This window comes from Anarhichas minor, unplaced genomic scaffold (genome assembly GCF_050575085.1).
Source record: "Anarhichas minor isolate MPS153535 unplaced genomic scaffold, ASM5057508v1 ptg000003l, whole genome shotgun sequence".
NCBI classification, from domain to species: domain Eukaryota; kingdom Metazoa; phylum Chordata; class Actinopteri; order Perciformes; family Anarhichadidae; genus Anarhichas; species Anarhichas minor.
Window position 1 is genome coordinate 500,021 of NW_027466449.1, and position 21,253 is coordinate 521,273.

The 21,253-nt window shown below is 48.0% G+C and overlaps 1 protein-coding gene across 1 annotated transcript in view; it reads right to left on the bottom strand.

The window, feature by feature from the left end:
• The window catches only part of agrn (agrin), a 229,333-nt gene that overhangs the window by 56,041 nt on the left and 152,039 nt on the right, over positions 1 to 21,253 (bottom strand). Inside the window, exons 5-9 of the mRNA XM_076092623.1 lie at positions 20,552 to 20,776; positions 18,245 to 18,469; positions 15,224 to 15,430; positions 6,403 to 6,624; positions 104 to 301 (exon numbers count right to left, since the gene is read on the bottom strand). Coding sequence (XP_075948738.1) covers positions 104 to 301; positions 6,403 to 6,624; positions 15,224 to 15,430; positions 18,245 to 18,469; positions 20,552 to 20,776 — 1,077 coding nt within the window. The remainder of the gene's footprint in view (positions 1 to 103; positions 302 to 6,402; positions 6,625 to 15,223; positions 15,431 to 18,244; positions 18,470 to 20,551; positions 20,777 to 21,253) is intronic.

Below are 21,253 nucleotides of genomic sequence, written 5' to 3' on the forward strand. Positions count from 1 at the left end.
GAATGTCGTGCACTTATCGTGTAACATCTGATCACCCAGGATCCACGAGTGTGCCAAGAAGCCCGGTATGGACACACACTGAACGAATGCATGCATCACTTACTGCACTCTCCCTGGCTGACCACTCGGAGGTCCATCTGTTGTGTGCAGGCCCGCACGTGCAGCTCACACTCGCTGTTGTAGGTGTCGCCGTCGCTGCCGCACACGGGCTGGTGGGAGTCCACACACTCCGATGCGCACACACACTGCCCGCTCTGGGCGTCGCAGATCGCCCCGAAAGAGCAGTTGGCACAAGCCTCATCTAGATGGAGATAAGAGAGGAGGGCGAAGGCTCAGTGCGAGTGCTTCAGGTGTTTATTTTGCATGGCCTCGGTAGCGAGCTATGAGGCATAAGGACAGCGCTAACGTGCTATTTACAGATGCAGTAATCATATATTTCCTGTGTATTAATATTCATAGTGTGAACAACAGCCATTAAATAATTAATTGGCAAAAATTAGTTGTTGTCTTATCTTGACAAGCTGTGTTGCTGACAGCTGGTGTAGTGCTTAACGAGGCAGTGGTGCAGCACAAAGTTTCCATACGAGTGTAGAATGGGTTTTAAACTTTATAGGAGTCCACCTGAAGGATGACTGAACTGATTTGAAATACTTTCCAAAAGGCACACACCTGTCTATCAAAAGGTGTCACGGTTCACATGCATGCGTGCGCTAAAAACCAAGCCATGAAATTCCTCGAAAAACTCTCCACACAATTCTACCGGGAAACAGATCTGGGGAGGCGGGATGTTTAGAGCCACCAAAAACGACACTTTCTAGAGCTGAGACTGAATAACTGGACACAAGGAGCTTTGGAAATTCAAGAGCAAAAACAGGAGAGTGTGCCAGAAGGACAACCATCTCTGCAGCACTCCATCAGTCAGGACGTTACGAGAGCGCTGAAGCTACGCCGGAGGGAAAAAGCCACTCGACAGCCTGGGCTGGAGTTTGCCGATCGACACTTAAAGGGACTCTGAAAGCATGAAGGAAACGATTCTTCGGTCTGATGAGACAAGAATTGAACTCTTTGGCCTGAATGCCGATTGCTACGTCGCTGTATATATCTAGTGACAGCCAGATACCGCTCATCGCCATCCCTGTGGGGATGCTCCTGAGCAGCAGAGTGAGAGAAGTCACACTTTTCTAGTTGAATTTCTCACTTTGTCGGGTTGTTGCATATCTGCTTATACACAGGCTATTTTCCCGCCGCACTTCCAAACCGAATCAGGCAGATGATATCTGTATTTTTCTCGCCAAAAAAAACCCAGCGTCGAGACACCCAAAAGGCTTAGAGAGCTTTTGAGACTTTCCTTATTAGTCGGAGGATTCACTTGGATCATCTCTTGAGAAATTGCCTGCTTGCTTCTGGAGGCAAAGTCTTTCCCTGAAGAAACAGCAGGGCAGGATCAGACGTGTTCAGGGCAGCGACTGATGTCACACGGGGGCTGGAAACAAATGAGGAGGCGAACGAGAGGCCGCGTACACAGGCAGGGCGAGCAGTAGTAGAGCAGTAGTGCTTTCCCTCTGACACCAATTACACCTGGAGAATTGCATTAGCGCGGCTCGCTATCACATTCAATTAGGGGCAGGCTAATAACCGCTGCTGATTTAGCGCTAATTGAGAGAGGCGAGGCTGGCCGCTGGAACCTATCCACATTATCAATCTGTTTATTGCTCTTTGGCTTCCTTCATCTCTCCATCCAGTGCTGCCATCCACTCTTTTGGGAGCCCTGATTGTGAACTGGATGCGGCCACAGACAGCATATTGCCTGTAGGAGCTACTGTATATGTTGTACATTAGTAAAATGACAAGTTTCCAAGCAGTACATAATAATGACATGAGCCGAGCATGCAGGACCAATCCGTGAAACCGACAATTCCTCTGTGCAGAAAAGCCCAGTGCAGTGTGGGGGAACTGTGCTGGCCTGCACGGAGCCATCCAGCACTTTTGGGATTGATTGCAACACCGAATGCAAAACCGGTCTTCCTCTTGTTTGCAAATCCCTGCAGCCAGGTTCCAGGACCTGGAGGTTGTTATTGCTGCATGTTAATGGCCACGGTTTTGGAGGTGTAAAACATTTACATATGAGTGTAATGCCGGGGTGCTGATATATACTTTTGGCTATGTACTTTGAGGCTAATAATCTTTTACTCAGACTAAATAATAATGTGTTGTCAGAGAGCCGATGTTGCTCCTTCTATCCAGACACAGTAAGTGGGTTTGCACTGGAGGTTTTGACACAAAAACATGACGAGGCTTTATATTGGCTCGGGTTTTCTGCGACAAAAATAAATAAACATAAAATATAAAAATGGGGGTGGCTGTGGTCGCGGCTCCTCTCTGGTTGAGGCAGCTATAAATCGGGAAGTGGCGGTGTCGAGTGTCGTCCTTTATCAGGCCGCGTGTCCTGATAGCAGCCTCGCTTCTTTATCTGCTGCTGCCCCTCGCACCTGGCTCTCCACGCTGCCTGATACTCCAGACAACACGCATCGCAAAACAGACAGAAAAAAAGAGGGGAGCTTCAGTTCAAAGCCGGGGAGCAAGGGGGAGAACTGTCGCCATTACCGGGTAACATTAAGATGTCCACTCTCTGTCATCTCAGATTCAGTCTCAATCTGAATCTCCAAGTCTGTCGTCACTAATTATGAGTTTTCAGTGAAAAATAGTCCATTTCTTTTTCTCGGGAAGACAACTTCAGAACCATGAAATGTTCAGACTTTAAGCTCAAAAGTCTGGCAGGCTAGGCATCACGACATTAGCCCATTAGAATCTGGGATCTCTCATCTCATTTAAATTCACTTTCATGTCGGCCAATGCAAGAGCCTCTCCAGCCTAGAAAATGCACGGTATAACCGCGTCCAAGATCAAAGTAAGATATCTTAAGATCTTCTCATGCCGGGTCTAATCAAATCTAATACCTACTGTATATAAAGCACAAGCATTATGTCCCGTTGCAGCTTAAAGTTGGCACAAAATGCGACCTGCCTCCGGCCCGTAGAACGGCTTGTGACGTGTGGAGATGGAGGCCGAGACACTTTGCAACACTCGGGCAAGCTTTGAGCCACGATCGGCTGCCCGATCAGAGGAGTTGGGCCGATAGTAATCCATTCATCCACATCCATATTTCAAACCAAACATTTATCTTTTATCTTATTAGTTGAGTCAAGGTCCCCTTGAAGTCCCCTGGACCTAACGTTGGCAGCTGTTAAAGTGTTTGTTCTTGCACTGGTGACAGCTTCTCTTGCTGCGTTTGGTGGCAGTGTTTGTTTTTTTAAGAAGTGAGAGTGAGAAATGGGGGCAGGTTAGTATAAAAAGTGGCCCTGAAAGCACGGAGGATTGAGTCATTGAGGAGGGGGAAAACAAAAACAAAGACCCTCCAGCTTTGCAGCATTTTGTTGATATATCCTCGCTGGGGAAAAACAACCTGAATTGCGGCGGAGGGTGTCTGGGCAGAGTGTTACCTCAGGATTAAGCAGAAAGAAGTAGGCTGGTTTGTGTTTTGAAGGCTTGTGAACATGCCTGGGCGATAACAACTCCCCCGTCGATGCCTTCCAGGCCGGTACACTATTAACTCGGCCGCCTCGCTCGCTCCGCTCCTCCTCCTCGTCGTATTTACCTCCATCTCCTTCCCTCCCTGCGTTTATTACTTCCCCCTCCCTCTTCCCTCTTTACACCGCCTCTCTCCGACCACTCCCATGCTGCTGGTGTGACCTATATTTCTTACTCAACTGTGTATATCATTTCAAACACCTGTGGGATGAAAAACAAGAAGAAGGGAATTTGTTTCCTTTTCTTCAATGATTCCGGCGCCTCTGCTCTCATCTGTTTGGGTAGAGCCGTATGAAAGTATGAAATGCCCTTTTTCCAGGGCGCCTGATATCCAGCTGGGGGGTCTATTAACCGAGCGCACCTTTCCCAGCCCGCCTTACAAGGTCGCCCGCCACTCAAATGCAGGGGGAGGAAAAATCTCCGAACAATAACAAATGTCACTCATATCGCTATCGGGTTGCACCTGAGCCATATAGATAACCGCTATTTCTCCAGCCCGCGGGGAAGGAAATTAAATTATGGCTGGGCCCATGAGAGGCTGCAGTAATCCACACACACACACACACACACACACACACACACACACACACACACACACACACACACACACACACACATAGTAAAGCAAACATGCCCAGTTTAGTTCTATTGTGGCACCTCTTGCCTCTTAAACTATTGCCACCTTAACCTGCCACCCTTAGCACCACATTTTGAGTCTGAAATCCATGAATCTGACAACTTACACATTAAAGTGCATTTGGATGGAAATAACAAAACATAGCTGGTAAACAAAAACAACAACAAATAAATGTTGAGGGCTATTAAAAACAAAAAACCACACCATATGAATACATACTCAAAAATGCAGATGAAAATTTAAACAATAAATCACACATATTATTAGCACAACACGGTAAACAAGCATATAAATAAATGTGCTCAATTGTTGTCAGTTCTTATTCTCTTCTGCATTATAAGTGTCGGGGTGAAACAACAACAACGGGCTGAACATTCTCACCACTTTCTCATGCTCACACCTTCAACGTTTAAATCCGATACTTCCTTCAGCACCTGAAGGCAGCATATCTTCGCCTCCTCTCTCTCCCTTTCTGCTCCATAAACATGTATAGTATATTACTGGGGGGAATAGGCTGCGATAATTAGGTGAGATAATAGCTAAAGTCAGTCAGTTGTTATGGTGCCGAATGAGGCCCAGTAAAGCTGTGCAAACAGCCCAGAAATAACCCACATTATCATCGCCATCATTCCTCGGCCGGCTCGCGCCTGGCAAGCCGATGCCTCAGCATTTTTATGGCACCATTGCGCTGACGCAGGCCTGTTTCCTCTGGGAGCCAAGAGCCATCCATAGTGCTGGATTACAGACAGGGCCCTCCGCTCAGCCAGCTCGCTCTCGCCTCCTCGCTTTTCAAAATAAAGACTATTCATTACCGCCGAGGGACCCGGGGGCCCGGCAGACCTGCCGTCTACCTGCGGTGCGGCGCACCAAATTGAGTCAGCCCGCCTGCCCACCGACCAAACACTGCTCCCGCTGCATTTCCTGTTGGCATACATCCTCGCGTCGGTTTTCAATTTAGAGGAGGCTGGGAGGCAGCGGGGAAGATGACTGATGCAACACATGGGCAGGCAGAGAGGCGGCGTCGGAGCCGCTCCAACAACTAACCGTGTCATCTTCTCAGTACAGAGAGAAACCCACTGCTCATTTTACAAAACAACAAACTCGACCCATAAACTGCACGTTTCAGGAAAAAACAGAAAGAGTGCAATTTTGTAGCAGCAAAAGTGAGACGAATTTCAGTGGTATTGATCATTCAGCCAAATGCTCAGCTCATCCACAAATACAGCACCGCGGAGGCCGACTCATTTTCACTGTTATGGTCTTCAAAATATGCAGAAAAATAAAATCCACTGTAGTAAAACAGAGTGAGTGAAGTAACCGACCAAGGGGCTAATAACCGCTGTGCTTTTTGTCCAGTGTGTCAAGTCTAGAAATTTGTATTTATACAGCCCAATACCACAAATCACCAATTTGCCTCGGGGGGCTTTACAATCTGTACAGCATACATTTCTTCACTAAGGATGAAGAACAACTCCCCAAACAAACCCCTTTAATGGGGATATAAGCGAACGGCTTGATGGTAGACAGCGAAGAACGCTCAATCACCAATTAGAGTCCATGGGAAAATTGGCCTTCCAAGATGGCATTAAGCCATCAAGAGCATTCGCTAAGTGGGCTTACCAAGCAGTAAAAATGTGCCTGTATGGCTGTGTGCCTGCGTCGTGGATCTGAAGACATTTTTCACCACTTGAAGCTCCGCTGTCGCTGGTGTACTAATTAATGATACTCGGACACAGCGAGGCAAAGCCAAGTTACTCATGTAGCCAATTACAGACAAGTACGCTCCGCATTCTCTTTCAACAGGGGTAAAGTGCGTCTTCACTTAAAGGTCAAAACAGGCAAATTGGACTCCTGGTGTTGGTGTGGAAGGGCTGAAGAAGAGTAATGGACGAGGGGTAAGAAAAGAGATCTATTAAGTATTGTTTTGACTTTGTTGGAAGTGAATGGAAAGCCCCGGGGGGGTCACCGTGAATATAATTCCATATGTGTTAATTGTTAATGTCTGTGGATTAAAATGTTGCCTCTGGGCAACGCAGCACTATTAATTAATTTGAGTTTGATTATATTTCACAAGGAGAGATCTTTCCCTACCTGTGAGCTACAATTCACACATTTCATACTGAGTTCATGACTGCACAGCGAAGCAGCTGTGCAGTGTCACGCGTGCGGCTACTCACCACATTGCCCTTTGTGTTGGATGTGAATGGCCTTCTGCAGGGCACAGCCCAACGCTCGCATCCCGCAGGGGCTGCCGTAGCTGTGGCCGTCGGATCCGCACACGGGGTCGGACGTCTGCGGGCAGGCCTCGGGGCACTCGCACACCGGCTCGTCGTTCTTGACCACGCACACCGCCCCGTGATCGCACACCTTCTCCAGGCAGGGGCTCGGTATGCTGAGATCTGAAGGCCGACCACCCAAGAGATAGAGTGCAAAGTTAGAGATGGCGGGGGGGAGGGAGAAACTGAACTTGGTAGATTGGGAAGCGGGAGGAAGATAAAGTAGAGGTTGGAGAGAGGTCTGGGGCAGGACAGGGCATTGGTGACGGGGAGGTAAGTTAGAGAATAGCTTCATGGGGGAACTGCAGGTTTTGTGTTAGGAAAAAAGGCGATATGATGTGGTATGCAATACAGTCCTACTCCTGTGACACCTCTGCTTCCTCAGCTTCCTATGTCATTTCCTCGCCTTTGTTGCCCTATCCCGGTGTATCCTGAATCTTTGAAGAGTCCGCCGAATCCAGTGGCACGAGGACAGCGGCTAAAGACATGGCCCCCGGAGCACAATGGAGATGAAACAGTCCACGAACAATGGTTACGCAGGCCTTTTTTTTTTTTTTTTCAGGGGAGTAAACGGCTGGATTAATTGACGTTCCCAATATGCCCCTTCAAAGGCTGCCATTTCCATCTCAGTGAGAGTGCCACTGCTTCAGCCGGAGCTGGTTGTACCGACATGGAGGAGCGAGAAAAAGAAGAAGAGGAAGAGAGTGTGTGAGAGAAAGAAAGAGAGAGAGAGAGAGAGAGAGAGAGAGAGAGAGAGAAAATGCAAAGAATGGAGAAAGAAACAGGCGAAGAGAAGAAAGCCCTCTGCTTAATAATTCACAAAAGGCAAGCTCCTGGGCCGAGGCAGATATGAAATGTGAACATCACAGAGGTGCCTGCTTCAGTCTCTCCCTCTCTCGCACACTAGCTCCAGCAGGACTCCATTAAAACGAGCACTGGATTTTTGCCCCTATGATTCTCGGTAGTGGCAGATGGGTGTAGAATGGGCTGATATAATCTGACTTGATCAGAAAAGAGAGAATACCCGCTATGAACAATCCTTTGATCACAGACCCCCCCCCCCCCCCCCCCAACTCAATCAATTCCTCACAGCTTTATGTGTCAATGAAAATATTCCGTGGCCTTGTGCGTACGGACACAGGGCGCCAATGCGTGTCAGCGCTGAGGGCTCAGCTTGATGGTTACAAATGTGACGCTTTAGGTGGGAAGAGCGTACGCTCCGCTATCGAGAGTAAGCAAGAGACGATAGCCGGGCTCGGCGGTGATTTTCATTTGGGAAGCGTCACGCACGAAGGGCGGATCACTCAGCTAAATGTGGTGTGTCTGCAGATTAGTGGAAAAAGCCGACACGGGCATCAAATCATTTCTGATGAGAAGCATTACACACCCAAAAACTTCTTCCTTCTCTCGTCTACCTTTGGTTTTGATTTTTTTTTCTCCCCCTCAGAGGGTTGATGGGGTTGCTGTCATGGAAACTGCCCCTTGTAACGACACCACCCATGGCTCCATCATTATCGTGACTATTATGGGATTAGAATCATCACAGGGGGGGGGGGGGGCGACCTGTCGTGCTTGGAGCCCCATGATTCATTTACCAGCTCCGGAAACGCTCCGCTCTACCTCTAATGCTGGGGGTAAATGATCAGCTGATAACACAGACGGAGGCAATTAGCTTGTTTCACTGCGATTGCGGCGATGGGAGGGGCATAAGGATCGATGTCACCTGAACATCTTGAGATGAAATGAATTCCAAATGATGACAGGAACTGAGGTATAGCTATTAAAATAGCAAACGAATGTCTCTCCGACTAAGTCGTGGCTGTAAATGAACGAATCTTTCCGGATCTCGAGCAAGGACACTTTGGAAAGTGAATGTTTCAGATTAAACGGAGGGAAACCGCTATTGATTATTGTGTTTTGATGCCAAGCAGCATCTGTTTCAAAGGAGCTTTGGAGGTGCTGTATAAATATGTAAGCTATTCAATGCTGCTTAACGGCTTCAAAAAACAACTGATACCCCGTGATGTCTTTTCAACTGCTGTGTGCGCGTGTGCACGTGTAACAGTCGAGCTGAACAGTAAGCTTGTGATCCAAGCTTAACTGTACAACCTTGCCCCCCCCACCCCATAAAAGTTCACCAGCCCACTTCCACAAGGACAAGCTCCTAAAATGCGACTGCAGCCGCCGATAACGCCTTCGTCTCCCATTCTCTTTGTTTCACACACATAGAAAAAGATGAAAGAAAATTCCCCTCTAAAACTAATTTTTTATCATCCTCTTCCTCTGGGGGGGGCAAAGCTTCTGCCTGGTTTATTAACTGGAGAGGGTGTAGAAAAAAAAAAAGAAAAAAAAAAAACCCAAGACAAAACTCCCCATGTGTGAAAATCTTGTGACACAGTTAAAAAGCTGTGTTTCTCTTCTCCCCCTCTCTCCCTCCCCCTCTCTCTGATGGAGGCAGAATCTTTGAAATGGCAGCCTGTCACAACTAAGGCTTGTGGGATGGCGTTCACAAGCCCTGTTCCAGCTCATTTTTCTCCACCGGGTCGTCTCCCAGACACTTAAATACATCTTGTTCATGCAAGTGTCAGAGTTTCTGTCAGACAGGGTCCAGAATTAAAAAAAACAAAAAAACAAAGTCGCATGGTTTAAACCGAGCTATTTCTACTGGAAAATTAGCTTGACAGTCGAGTGGGAACATCTGTAGTGCCAAATACATGAGCGCGGTAGCCGAGACATTGTTTTAGCGGCTGAGCCGGAGCAGTGAGAGTTAGAGGGAAAAGTCAGGAGAGACAGTAAAAAAATAATAATAAAAAAATGAATAATTCTTTCTAATCAAGGATTCTGCTCTGCTAGTGGGCGCTCAGCTATGTTTAGCACGACACGATTCTGGGTGTCACCTCAGTCTGCATCCTCTCCTGACATTCGCCTTGTAGTTTTTTTTTACTATTTTAATTAGTGTGGTGTGTTAATGGCACGGCCACCGCTTTAGGGCTCGAAAGGGGATTACTTCAGGTGAGGTCACGCTGTGTCGGAGGAGGCGCTGGTCGGCCACGTCGGGGGAAATGTGTCCTGATATCTGCTTGCCTGTCCGCCCCGAAGTGTCATTACTGCCCACTTAGTGGTGTTATCTGACTGGTGAAGTGGCGGAGGACGCGGTGTGACTCCTAAAGCTTAACAACCCCACTTTAGGTCACCGTGACGGCGCGGCGAGCTCCGGCAGGACCGCTGGCTGCAATTGTGTGGTTAACCCCCCCCAATAACATGTCGGTGAAAAGACGAGAGATTATTTTGGCGAGAGCTTCCCCCCATCTCCGCTCGGCTCATACATATGTTAATGTTACTGACTCAATGTAATCCAGGTGACGCTCGCAGTAGCCAACTGGCAGGAAGGATCGCCGTCACAACACAGGACTCCAACGGGGGCACGGCCGATAGGAAGCAAGCCCCGCCTCCTGTGTTTCTTCACCTGCGGGGCTTTGATCCGACTCCCTTTGCCCTCGCTCGCATTAAAAACATTTATGTATTTTATTAGTCGAGGGAAAAGGCGGTGCAGAGAGAAAGGCTATATTAGCATACAGGAAAAAGGTATACCTGCGGGCTGTGTCTGTCTACCACTGAACAACTTATCACAGGCAGGGGGGGGGGGGGGGGGGGGATCCGGGCCTCTTTGTGCATTTACAACCAAGTAACGTGCTGCTCTTCAAAATGGAGACGAGCAAAAAAACAGCGCGGGGGGGATATAGACACGCCGGGATCCCTGATCTTGTGACACACATCTATCAGAGGTGAGATGACGCATAAACGCCGCATTTGTCAGACTCAAGAGCGCCGAAGACAACGCGGGTACAAATGTTAGACGTTTATTGCATCTCCAAATCAAGTGAGGAGCAGCGGCGGCGCGAGGGCTCAGAAGAAACACTCAATGAAATGAAAACTGTAGAATTGAGACAATCGTCTGGTTGAACACAACCCGACGGAATGCAAATCCCGCACAACGCCTCCAGTCACTTCTGGCACCTGTTGACCCACATTTCCCTGCGATTTCTGCCGGCGGGCCGCATTAAGTGGACCGGCGGTCCCCCGGCTGCTGTCAATCTGGCTCCCACGGCACTTCCTCTAATTAACTTGATTAGGGGGGAAAACAGCGCTGGTGATCTCAGGCTGACTTACACACTCTAAAACTCAGTCCAATCAGTGCAGCCGGCAGAAATGCTAATCAAATAAACATGCAAATGATCAAATACTCGGCAGAGTCTTGACACCTAAGGTGACTGAATTTCCCCCCCTGCTTCGCGGAGCGCTTTGTCAATGACAAGGTGTCTGCCGCTGAGTGATTTCGCGCTAACCTCCGGAGGCGACAGGCAACGCATTTCGAGCAAAGTCGCTCGCACTTCCGTGACTTTTTCTGCGCTCGCACACACACGCGCGCGCGCACGCAGGGCTGTGAAATTGACAAAAGAGCTGCGAGTAAAGAATTTCTGTCCACAAAACTAGCTCTTTCATTTGTTCACTCCTAGTTTGCCTCTCGCGCTTTGTGTGTGTGTGTGTTTCAGCGGTTTTACAGATTTCTCCTCGTAACTACCAATTTAGAAACCCTCCACTTTCCATTCTACTAATGCCAGACGTGAGGCCAGTACATCAACCGGCTCCAGGGAGTTTGTGGTGAGCCACTTCGCACTCCTGCTTCCAAAGCGCTACTGAATGTGCACTAAATATAGACTTAAAGGGACTGCGGGGAAGAAAACCATCTGGGCAGGAAGTAAGCAAAGACACAACTTGGGCCAAGATGAAAGTTTTGATTAAATTTTTTTTTTTATCTTACAAATGTAACATCTAACATTAAAGAAACAGATTTTTCGTGTAAAGTTATATTTTTTAATTATTTTGTAAAACTTTTTTGCTCCTTAGTGGAATAAAAATACTGATAAAAATACTGCTTTATTTTGCTCTTTTAAAAAAAACTTTTGAATCAGTTCAGTTTCTTTCACATTTTGTAGCTTCAGCTTACTAGAAACACTGCTGTCCATTAACACACATACATACACACACACACACACACAGTGGTTGAGCCATGTCTTTCAACGGAGCATTGCTCACACTGGAGCTCCAAATATCTTTTCATAAAGCTGCAGGCGGTGCATCGAGGGGCCGAGCAAAAGCGCATTAAGCAGAGTTCATTGCACGCAGGTACAATGAGGAGTTGAGGGCCCTCTAAGCAATTGTGATCATTATTGGTGAACGCGCTGCGGAGATGAGGCCCATTTTCTGTGTCTTTCCTGCCAAAATGCATCAGCATGTCACAGCTCAACAGTTTAAAGTATCAAAGTGTCGTTTGCTGAGCCTTTATGACGGCGCACTGGAGTCGTTTCGTTTTGCGCATAGTGAAGATAAACTTATCTTGATGAAACGTTTTACAGGTTAAAACTTGAGTTGGAGTGATGGTGGCACCAACACAACTGACCTATCAGTTGTTTGGGAGACAAAAAAAAGCAAATAAGAAAGAATGAAAGCCTTTGAAAACATCAGGGTGCCAATGTCCCTCCATTGTTTGGTCCTCTAAATATATATCTGCAACAATACCGACGCTGCACGCACACTTCCATGTTTAGTTGGTGCTGTTGCCCTGCTGTGCTGACATCATATGGGATATATATATATTTCTCGCTTTTAACCAGACTCTGCTGGAAGGCAGGTTGAAATTATGTTTTAATCAGTTTGTCTGCGTGTGTGTGTGTGTATTAGGAGAACAGCCACACGGTAAAAGCTCTATCGAGAAGTAGGCGATCATCATAACGAAAATAAAGTCCAGCGTGTGTGGAAGCGGCCGTGTCGCCTCATCTGCTTCTCTGGTGACGACAAACGTCTTTTCTTTCTGTCACACATTGTGTCAGAATCCAAGGCTGCAGACCAATTGGCCCTCCTTTCCTCGACTCCGATCCGCTTCCAGCGAATCCTTCACAGGCTCGCGTGTTCTCGGACGTCTTGAAGATTTGCGACTCCGCCGTGGCTGTAAGTTAATCAGCCCAGCGCCACGTGCTGTCTCTCAACCCCTAAATTGATGAGCTTTAGATATCGATCAAATTGTTTTCTGTGGGAGGACAGAAGTCGGGGCGTTATAGAGGCGTGCGGTTCGCTGCGTGACCATTCTTTGTGGAGGGGGGGGGGGGTTGACATTAGGGCGCTGTCACGCACATGAAAAGAGATTTACGACGGCGGCAGAACTGGAGAATTTCATCCGTTTGACAGCTGGCAGGGCGATCGATCAACCCTACCCCCGACGCACCGCTCGGCCAATGAAACGGGGGGGAAAGAGATCGTTATTTATCAAATAATGATAATTTATCAAACTCTTCCCTTTTTTTCCTACCAGATGTGTGAAACTTTTTTCTGAAAGCCTCCAATCGGCATGCGCGTGCACCGCGAGCGTGCAGCGGTCCCCGTGCAGAGCGTCCCTTTGGCACCGCCAGTCACCGCTCGAGAACACGAGCACAATGGAGCACAGTGGAAGTGTGCGTCAGACGCTGCACATAGCGCGTGGCAGCGCGGTCAGAGTGGGCTATTGATCGAATCCCCGACAAGGCGGTCTTTTCAGAGGACGGTGGAGACACACTTTGCATGCTTTCCTGGGGTGTGTTATGTGTAAAAGTCTGTTGCGCAGTGAGAGGGAATATGTAAGTACTAACACAGTAGTAGGACACAAGGGGAAAGAGAAGGAAGACAGACAGACAAAGTTCTAACATGTGCATGGACACACACGTACACACGCACACACACCCTTTTCGTGCATATCATCTGTCTGACTAAACCAACAGTCTCTGTGGGCACCTACGCTCGGCTCTTTTGATGTTTAATTAAAACTGGATCGAGGGGGGTGGGGGGCGTTGTGTTTTGAAAAAAATATGCAAATGTCAATAAAACTGCATTAAACGACCAGTCACCGACGGAAACGATGCGCACGGGGAGGGAGGATGAGGAGCGAGAGAGAGAGAGAGAAAGTGAAATAACTAAACGAGTGAGGGGGGGGGGGGGGAGCTGAGTCACCACTTGCCAAAAATAATGAAACAGAGCAAAACACATAAGCTCTCGCACTGCCATTTTCCACTACTTAATTTATGCTCAGCTCAGACGGCCAAATAATGCTAATGAGCGCCGAAGCGTCCCGATGCTGACAACTGGAGATAACTTTGGTATTCAGCTCCACCCCCCCCGACGCCTCGGGGATGGACGGATCGCTCTGGTTTTTATCGGCCTCTGTCACAACAACGTTGAAAAAAATGTGGACAGCCTCATTCCGGCCCAAACAGCACGACGCGTCTGCTGCGCGGGTTCGGTGATGGAGGTGCTGTGAAGCCTCATCGCGCCTGCTGGGTTATCCGGGTTACCATTGGATGAAACACTTCTAATTCAGCAGGAGATTCACGTGAGATGGGGCATTGAAATCAGAGGCTATGTGGATGTGTCATACCTTGAAAAACCCATTTTTGAATGGTAAAAATAACATATTTACAATATCTGCACATGGCAACTATGAGATTGTTAAGCGCAGGGAGCCGGTGACTCGTTTTACTTTTAATTCTCATGTTATTTACAGGTTGCATGCAATGAATATTAATATGGCCTTTTGACCTTCTCAGCCAACCAGGTGGTTCACCCGAATGTTAAAGTTCTTTTTTAACTTAATCTAAACCTAAAAGCATCAGAAATAAAGGATTCCAAAGGATTCGCCTGAATGCGGTCAAACTCTGACCCTTTTATGCTCAGAAAAGGTTTTAAAAAAAACAAAACGGAGTTTTGTGGATTCATCGAGCAGTTGCAAGCTTTTTATGAGATGATGGAGAGAGGGAGTGTTTGGGTGGCAGCGAGGTTAGCATGCTACTGCATGCAGAAAGAAAGGAGTCAGAGGTGAGCAGTGGTTAGGCAGGTAGGTGGGAACAGGAGAAGCCTTTTTTTTAATTTATTTTGTATTTTTAGTTAGACAGGAAATAAAGCGCAGCGAGCAGGGAGAGAGGAAGACTTCTCCAACCTCACGGGTCACATCTTTGCAGGAGGGTAAACAGAAGGAGAGGACATTCACGACACAAGGAGACGGAAGGGAGTGAGAGGACGAGAAAAAGACAGCTGTACAAGACCCCTCCTGTTAGGTTCCTTTCGGAGCGAGGGGAGGGGCTTCACCCATCCGAATCCACCTGATGAGGTCGCCCACCGGGTGACCCCACTTTTCCACCTGCCGCCCGCAGACAGCCAGGAAGACGACCACACGGACAAAGACAGACAGACAGACTGAGTGATGCACTGAAACAAGAAAGAATAGCTTTTTTTTCAATATATAGACAAGAAAAGGCAACACACAGGAGACAAAAGAGAGGGGGGGGGGGCACGCCACAGAAGACGGAGAGCGGATGGAGGTGGCGTTTCATTTTGTGTGTGTGTGTGTGTGTTTGGGATGGAGGGATAATGCGTGAGAGGGATGAGGAGATGGATGGGAGGTGAACGGGTGGAGAAGTGAAGGCACGTTTTCTTTTTATAAGGAAGGCACACGTGAGTCCTGTCGGTTTGAGTTACACCCCCGCCCTCCCCGCCCCTCCAGAGAGCATCACCGAACCATTTCAAACACTTTTCAGGAAAGTACAGACACACGTACAGTAAGCCTGGAAGATAGAGAAGGAAAGAAGCGTTAGTCCTCGTAAAAAGCCCCTCGCTCCCGTCCTTCAGCTCCACTCACCACAGGGCCCCAGGTGCTTGACGGCGATGAGGGCCTTGCTCAGACACTCCGCCTTGCGCCGAGTGCAGTCGTTGGTGTGGGTGTGGCCGTCCTTGCCGCACACGGGCTTGTAGGTGCCGTCGCACTCGATGGGATCGCAAGAGCAGCGGGCGCTCTGCAGTTCCACCACGCACACAGCGTTGAAGAGACACTCCTCCTGACAGTGCTCTGGAGGAAAAGAGGGAGAGAGAGAGACGGAATTAATGTCGGATCAGCGAGACGGTCTCTATATCCTGCTTAGGACTGTTTAGAGTTCACCGAAGCATAAACCCCATTTCCAGACTCATCAAACCCTTCAGTCGTCTGCTAGCGTTCCAGTTCTCCACTGCGTTCTTCTGGTTTTTCCTTTTAATTTGGCAGCCATCTGTCTAAACACTGATAAGGCTTTTTTTTTTTTTTATGTTTCTAAAGAGCAGTTTCCAACTGCCACTTTTGTAACAGTGTGACGGACTGATCACAATAGAGGAAAAGACAACAGAAGTTGTCAGCACACGTAAAAACAAAAGACAACATTTCAAGCAACTGTTGTCGAACCGATTCTCCTTCCCGCTGTGCGACGCTCGCGGGTCCAACCGCGGGGAAATAAATCACTTTTCTTTCACACAGTAATTACATGTTTGGGTGGACTGACGCCACTTGCGGCACGCGTAAAAAGCTTTTCTTTCTGCGGCAGAGGTTAAGCCTTTTGCAGAAGTAGTTTTTAACAGCTCACCAGAAAATGATTATATGTTGTGTAAATTGAGTGGTCGTACAATAAGTAGTCATTCTAAGAAGAACCTGAGGGACTGCTCACAACTATAGACAATTGAATTACAAATCAATTGAATTGCATTTAAATAATTGGAATGCATTGAAATTTAAAGCCAATAAAAGCCAAACAGATCAGCCGGCGTGTTGCAGGTTGACAGATGCAAGGCTGGTCCAACAAAAGAACGAGTTGGTTTCTGCTCACAGCGAGTGTTCATTATTTCAGAGAACACAAGGTGAACAAAAAAGAAGAGTTAATTTGTTTACTTCAGAACATCTTTCACGCTTTATGCTGTGAATTATCTTGACGCTGGGAGAATAATATGCTATTGTGACAGAAATGATTGCTCTTAGCACACAAGGGACTGGCTGACGCAAACGCGCTAATATTAGATTTCATTGAAATACAGTCGTTTTACTTTCTGCTCAGGATCAGTTTATTTTTTATTTCAGTTCAGAAAATGACCCCTAACTTTTATGAAGTTGAATGAATTTCAACAACATTGCCGTTAATACAACTGACTGGAGATCCAATCTAACTTAATTGTTAAAAGTTCCCAGCTAACTTTAATACAGTTGGGGAACTTAAACGCAAGTATTTTATTTTAAGGTCAAGTTAGAGTCTAAACTATTATATTCATCACATTTTGACTCACTAAGCAGAAATCGACTGTGGAAATTAGGCAAAAAGAAAGAAACACTGGTAATGTGAAATGGCAAATTTGCCATTGAAGTGAGAAAATCCAATTTGAAGCAGGCCCTCTCTGTTCTGGAGGCTTCGAATTTATTTCATTCCTGATCAGTGGATCAAATTTGTACAGCAATTCAATTCCCTCTACTCCTTTCTTTAAAAGCCCGTCATGCCACACTTAATTACGTCGCCGCTGTATCTGAGCGAGAGGGCCACGAGGATGTGCAATGTCATGGTTGCGCGTCGAAAATGACCATTTTCATTAGATACCAATTTGTAATTTGCTTAGGGATATGATTTCATGGATCTCTGTTTCAAATTGAATTATTCTTTCATTTGAAAAAAAAAAAAGGGCACAGCAGAAGAGGGGAGGGATTAAAAAAAAAAGAATTGTAAAGACAAAAAGCATTCTTCCACTTGCTCACACACATACTGACACGCAAACACAGAGTCAGACCCGGGATTTGTGCAATTTAAAGCCCTCCTCGTGCTCCTCCACCGGCCCTGTCAAGCCGAGCGAACGGGGAGAACCGGGGCGTGTCAAAGGACTGTGCATCAGCCTCCATTGTTGGCTGTACCAAAGGACGTCATGTAGTGATCTATTCTCGTCTTTGGTGTTGTCAGGAGACTCGGTTCATGTGCGGGGGGGCCCTCCGCACATGGCTGCCGTAAACCAACGCAGCTGCGGCTTTGCGCGGCCCCCGCCGACAACACAGCGGGAAAATTGGATTTCCTCCGATGGCTATCAGATGTACAGTAAGAGCTGACAGCTCTTTGTTGACTAAGGCTTAAAGCCCTGTTCTAATAGCACAGATAACAGCCCTGGAGGCTCTTATCAGGCTGGAAGAGGCCACTAGTAGTGTGGATACAGTACAGACCCCCGAGACCGAAGAGTCGTTTAATCTCTGTACCAGCAGTGTGCCAGTATGCAGCGGAACACAGTTCCGGGGTCAGCTCTTAATGCTGGCTCGCCTGCAGTACACCTGTTCAAATTTGAGGATGAAATCATACGCGACAATGTGAAGCAGATGTTTCAGGGCCGTGTTTTTGCTTCGTTGAGCCCTTTAAAACCCATCCCGACTATTCCTGTTCAGCTGTGAGGAATTTGGAAACAAAGCTTTCGAGAATGTATTACATCGTCGGAGTGCCAAGCTGCTTGGAAGGTTTCGGATGTGCACTCCCCGACACAGTTCCCTGATTCTTTTTGAACATCCTTTTTGAAAATAACCAAAAAGGTCTCATCTGTCGTTACATATTTACGTATAAAACATGTTCATATTCATGTAACTCTCCATAGTAACAATAATAATCCGTAAACATTCTGCAATTCACATGCAGAATCTGTAGGTAACGGGAGAAGATTCTGGTATCGGGAGCGTTTGTTTGTCTGAGTAGTATCGACCAATCACGTTCACGCAGGCGGAACTCATTGGCTGAAATGTAATTCGGCTATCGTCTGACTATGATTTAGCTTTTGATTGGATTCAAAATAGTTTGAAAACTAGGAGTCTTGGCCCAAAAAAGCTCGCCCTAACCGCCCTTACCTGGCCTTCTGCATCGTCCCGCGTGGATCTTCCTGAGCTTGACGCCTTTCTGCATGCCCGTCGCTGCCATGGCGCACTCGCTGGGGTAGGTCTGGCCGTTGCTGGCACACAGAGGCTCGTTGCCCGGGTTGCACGACTCCGGCAGGTTATAGATCTGGATCTGGCGGGTGAGAGCCTCCACCCGGCACATCGTGTTCAGGCTGTTCTCGTTGTCTTTGCACGGGTCTGTGGAGACACAGCCTTTCATGAATACGCACTGCTGCACAGCCCAGTATGTTGAACAATTTTAGAGAAGAACAATAAACATATAATGTTAATTAGAGCCTGGGGGATTGAACGAGAAAGCTTTAACCACAAAAACATCTCTGAGTCGTCGGCCATCTTTGAGTTCTTTGTGGAAAAGTCAGCAACAACACCACGGCAAAAGAAAATAGAACACGTGAAAATATAACCGGTGTGTCCTGGCTTTATTGCCTCAAAACTGAGCTTTGGTGAACCTGCTTTTAGATAAACAATGATAGACCTGTAATGTTTCTCAGACCAAAAAAGCATCCGGGTATGGGTTGGATGTATTAACTTTTGTTTGTTTAGTAAAGCCAGAGAGAAGAGAACAGCAGAGAGGAGAAAGGAGAAGACTAAAACAAAACAAAAGGGAAGGGGAGACATGATCCTCCATCACTGCTGCTCCACAGATATTATCAGTGGCCCAGCAGCTGAGAGCTGCTCGGACTGGGACCTCGAATGTGAAGGGGAGACAAAAAGAAATGGATGAAGTGACGGTCGGTTTGATATGCTCCCTGGCACCTCCCTCCTTCCAGCGGCGAGCGTTCGGTCTGGCACGCTCGGCCGTATCGGTCCGTGATCATAATGGAATTGGTTTGTGGATGTGTGGGACGGAGAGGACGTGGGGGGGGGTTTGCTCCTTGAAACAGGAGCCCGAGCTTTATCCTGCCCGCCACGCTTTCAGCATGTGGGAAGACAAAGGATTTATGTAGCACCCGTGACGTATCAAATCACTGCCAAGCTGCCGGCGAGTCATTCAAAACACGGCGAGGATGAAACACCCTATCGTCAGGAAAAGGAGTAGAGAGGAGGAGAAGGAGAAATGGTTTCCAAAAGACCTCTGGCAGGGATACAAAGAGCGACAATGCGGGGACCAAAAGGGACAGAGCGCTTTGGCTGCGGCTGGGCTGGGAGGCGGAGTGACCGCGGCCGGCTCTGGCCGGGCCTCAGGTTGTATTCTAGCAACACAATGCAAAGGCTTGCAGAGACCAGCAACCGAGCGAGGAGGGGATTTATCGTAATGCAGGCAGTGTCTCTGCATAACGCAGTGCCTCAGCCGCCAGCCAGACCATTATCTGAGGGAAAGACCATTACCTCCCATTAACTGAGAAGAACTGCTTCCAGGATCCATGCTCTCCTCCCGCTGAGCAAGTAGGGTAATTACAAAAAGAATGGCCTGTTTGCTGTAAAATCTAGCAGCGCAGATAAATCAACTTCATTTGTCTGGCTGCGGCTAGCAGCCTGAAATAGCCAGGGCTTCAGATGAAACGGCTGCAGGAAGATTTAGAGGACCATCAGGGCCGACCGGTCCCCCGAGCCTCGGCCCTCCCCCGAGGGAGGACGGGGAAACTCGGGTCACTTTGGCCGACTCTGGCGGGATTTATTCGGCCAACCTTCCGCCGGCAGACCTGCACATCCATCTCTCTTTCCCCACCACTCCTCCGCTCCGTCTCCCGGAGGCTCCCGCTGTTTAGAGACAGAGCTTTATTTTCCTGCGTTTCATTCTTTCCCCTCCATCTGGCTCAAAACAAACAAACACAAAAAACTCAAAAGTTGAACGCCTTGGGAGTAAACAACTATCGCCTGATGATAACAAGGATGAGCCAAAAAAATAAATTTAAAAAAAGCAAAAGAAAGCAAAGGCTGGGCCTGACGAAAAACGACAACTCTGAAGACCCACTTAGAGAAAACAACAATTCACACCGCAGGAGTACCTGCGTGTGAAGCAAAGCAACCTGAATGAAAAATGAGAATTAGCAGAGGCCTGCCGTAAGTAAGTGGGCTATGTGAAGGAGAAACAACAAAAGCCAGAGGTAGTAAACAGAGTGCAGGGAAGAAAAGAGAGAGGAGCAGAGAATGTGGAGAAGGGAGAGTCATCTATCAAGCAAAATGCCAAAAATGAGCATCCAGGGCCTCAAATGCTCTGCTTTTCCCTCGCTTACTGTTAATTCAATTTATCACCGAGCACATCTAAAGGTCTTGAGGAACTGTGATGGGCGGTGTTAACGCGAGGAGAGAGCTCACCGCAGGGCCCCTGGTACTGCACCCGTATGTTCTTCTGGTTCTTGCAGGCGTGCTGGTGGAGCTCACACTCGTTGCGGTAGTCCTCTCCGTCGCTGCCGCACACCGTCTGCTCGTGCTTGCCCTCGCAGCCGAGGGGGCACATGCATTTCGCCGACAGGCCGTCCGTCGACTGGACGCAGGTGCTGCCGTAGCTGCAGGCCACATCGGTGCAGGGGTCCTTCAGAGCTGCAGGGGGGGGGGGACATGAAAACAAGGTTTAGTCAAAGAAAAGCAGAGGGGTTCCCACATTGAACAATACACCTGTCAGCCAGTGTAGACCGGGAGACTCACTGCTACCGCACGCTGGAGTGCACCTTGGATGACAGGCCGCTTTTCTATTTAAGTGGCTCCCGGTGCACCTTTTTGGAGTTATTCCGGGTTTGAAGAGCTACTTGACACCCTTGGGTGAGGAACGCACTGCCACGGGCCGTCTCCTGGCACAAACGAGTTTGCGTTTCATTTCACAGCGGAGCACGAATTGATATCGGGAGCTCTGCATTCACAACACATTCTCTGTTGATATGCTCAAGCATGCTTTAATCGACACGGCTGAAGACCGACCTTCTGACTATTTACCTTTCCACAAATGAGACCGAGAGAGAGAGAGAGAGAGAGAGAGAGAGAGAGAGAGAGAGAGAGAGAGAGAGAGAGAGAGAGAGAGGT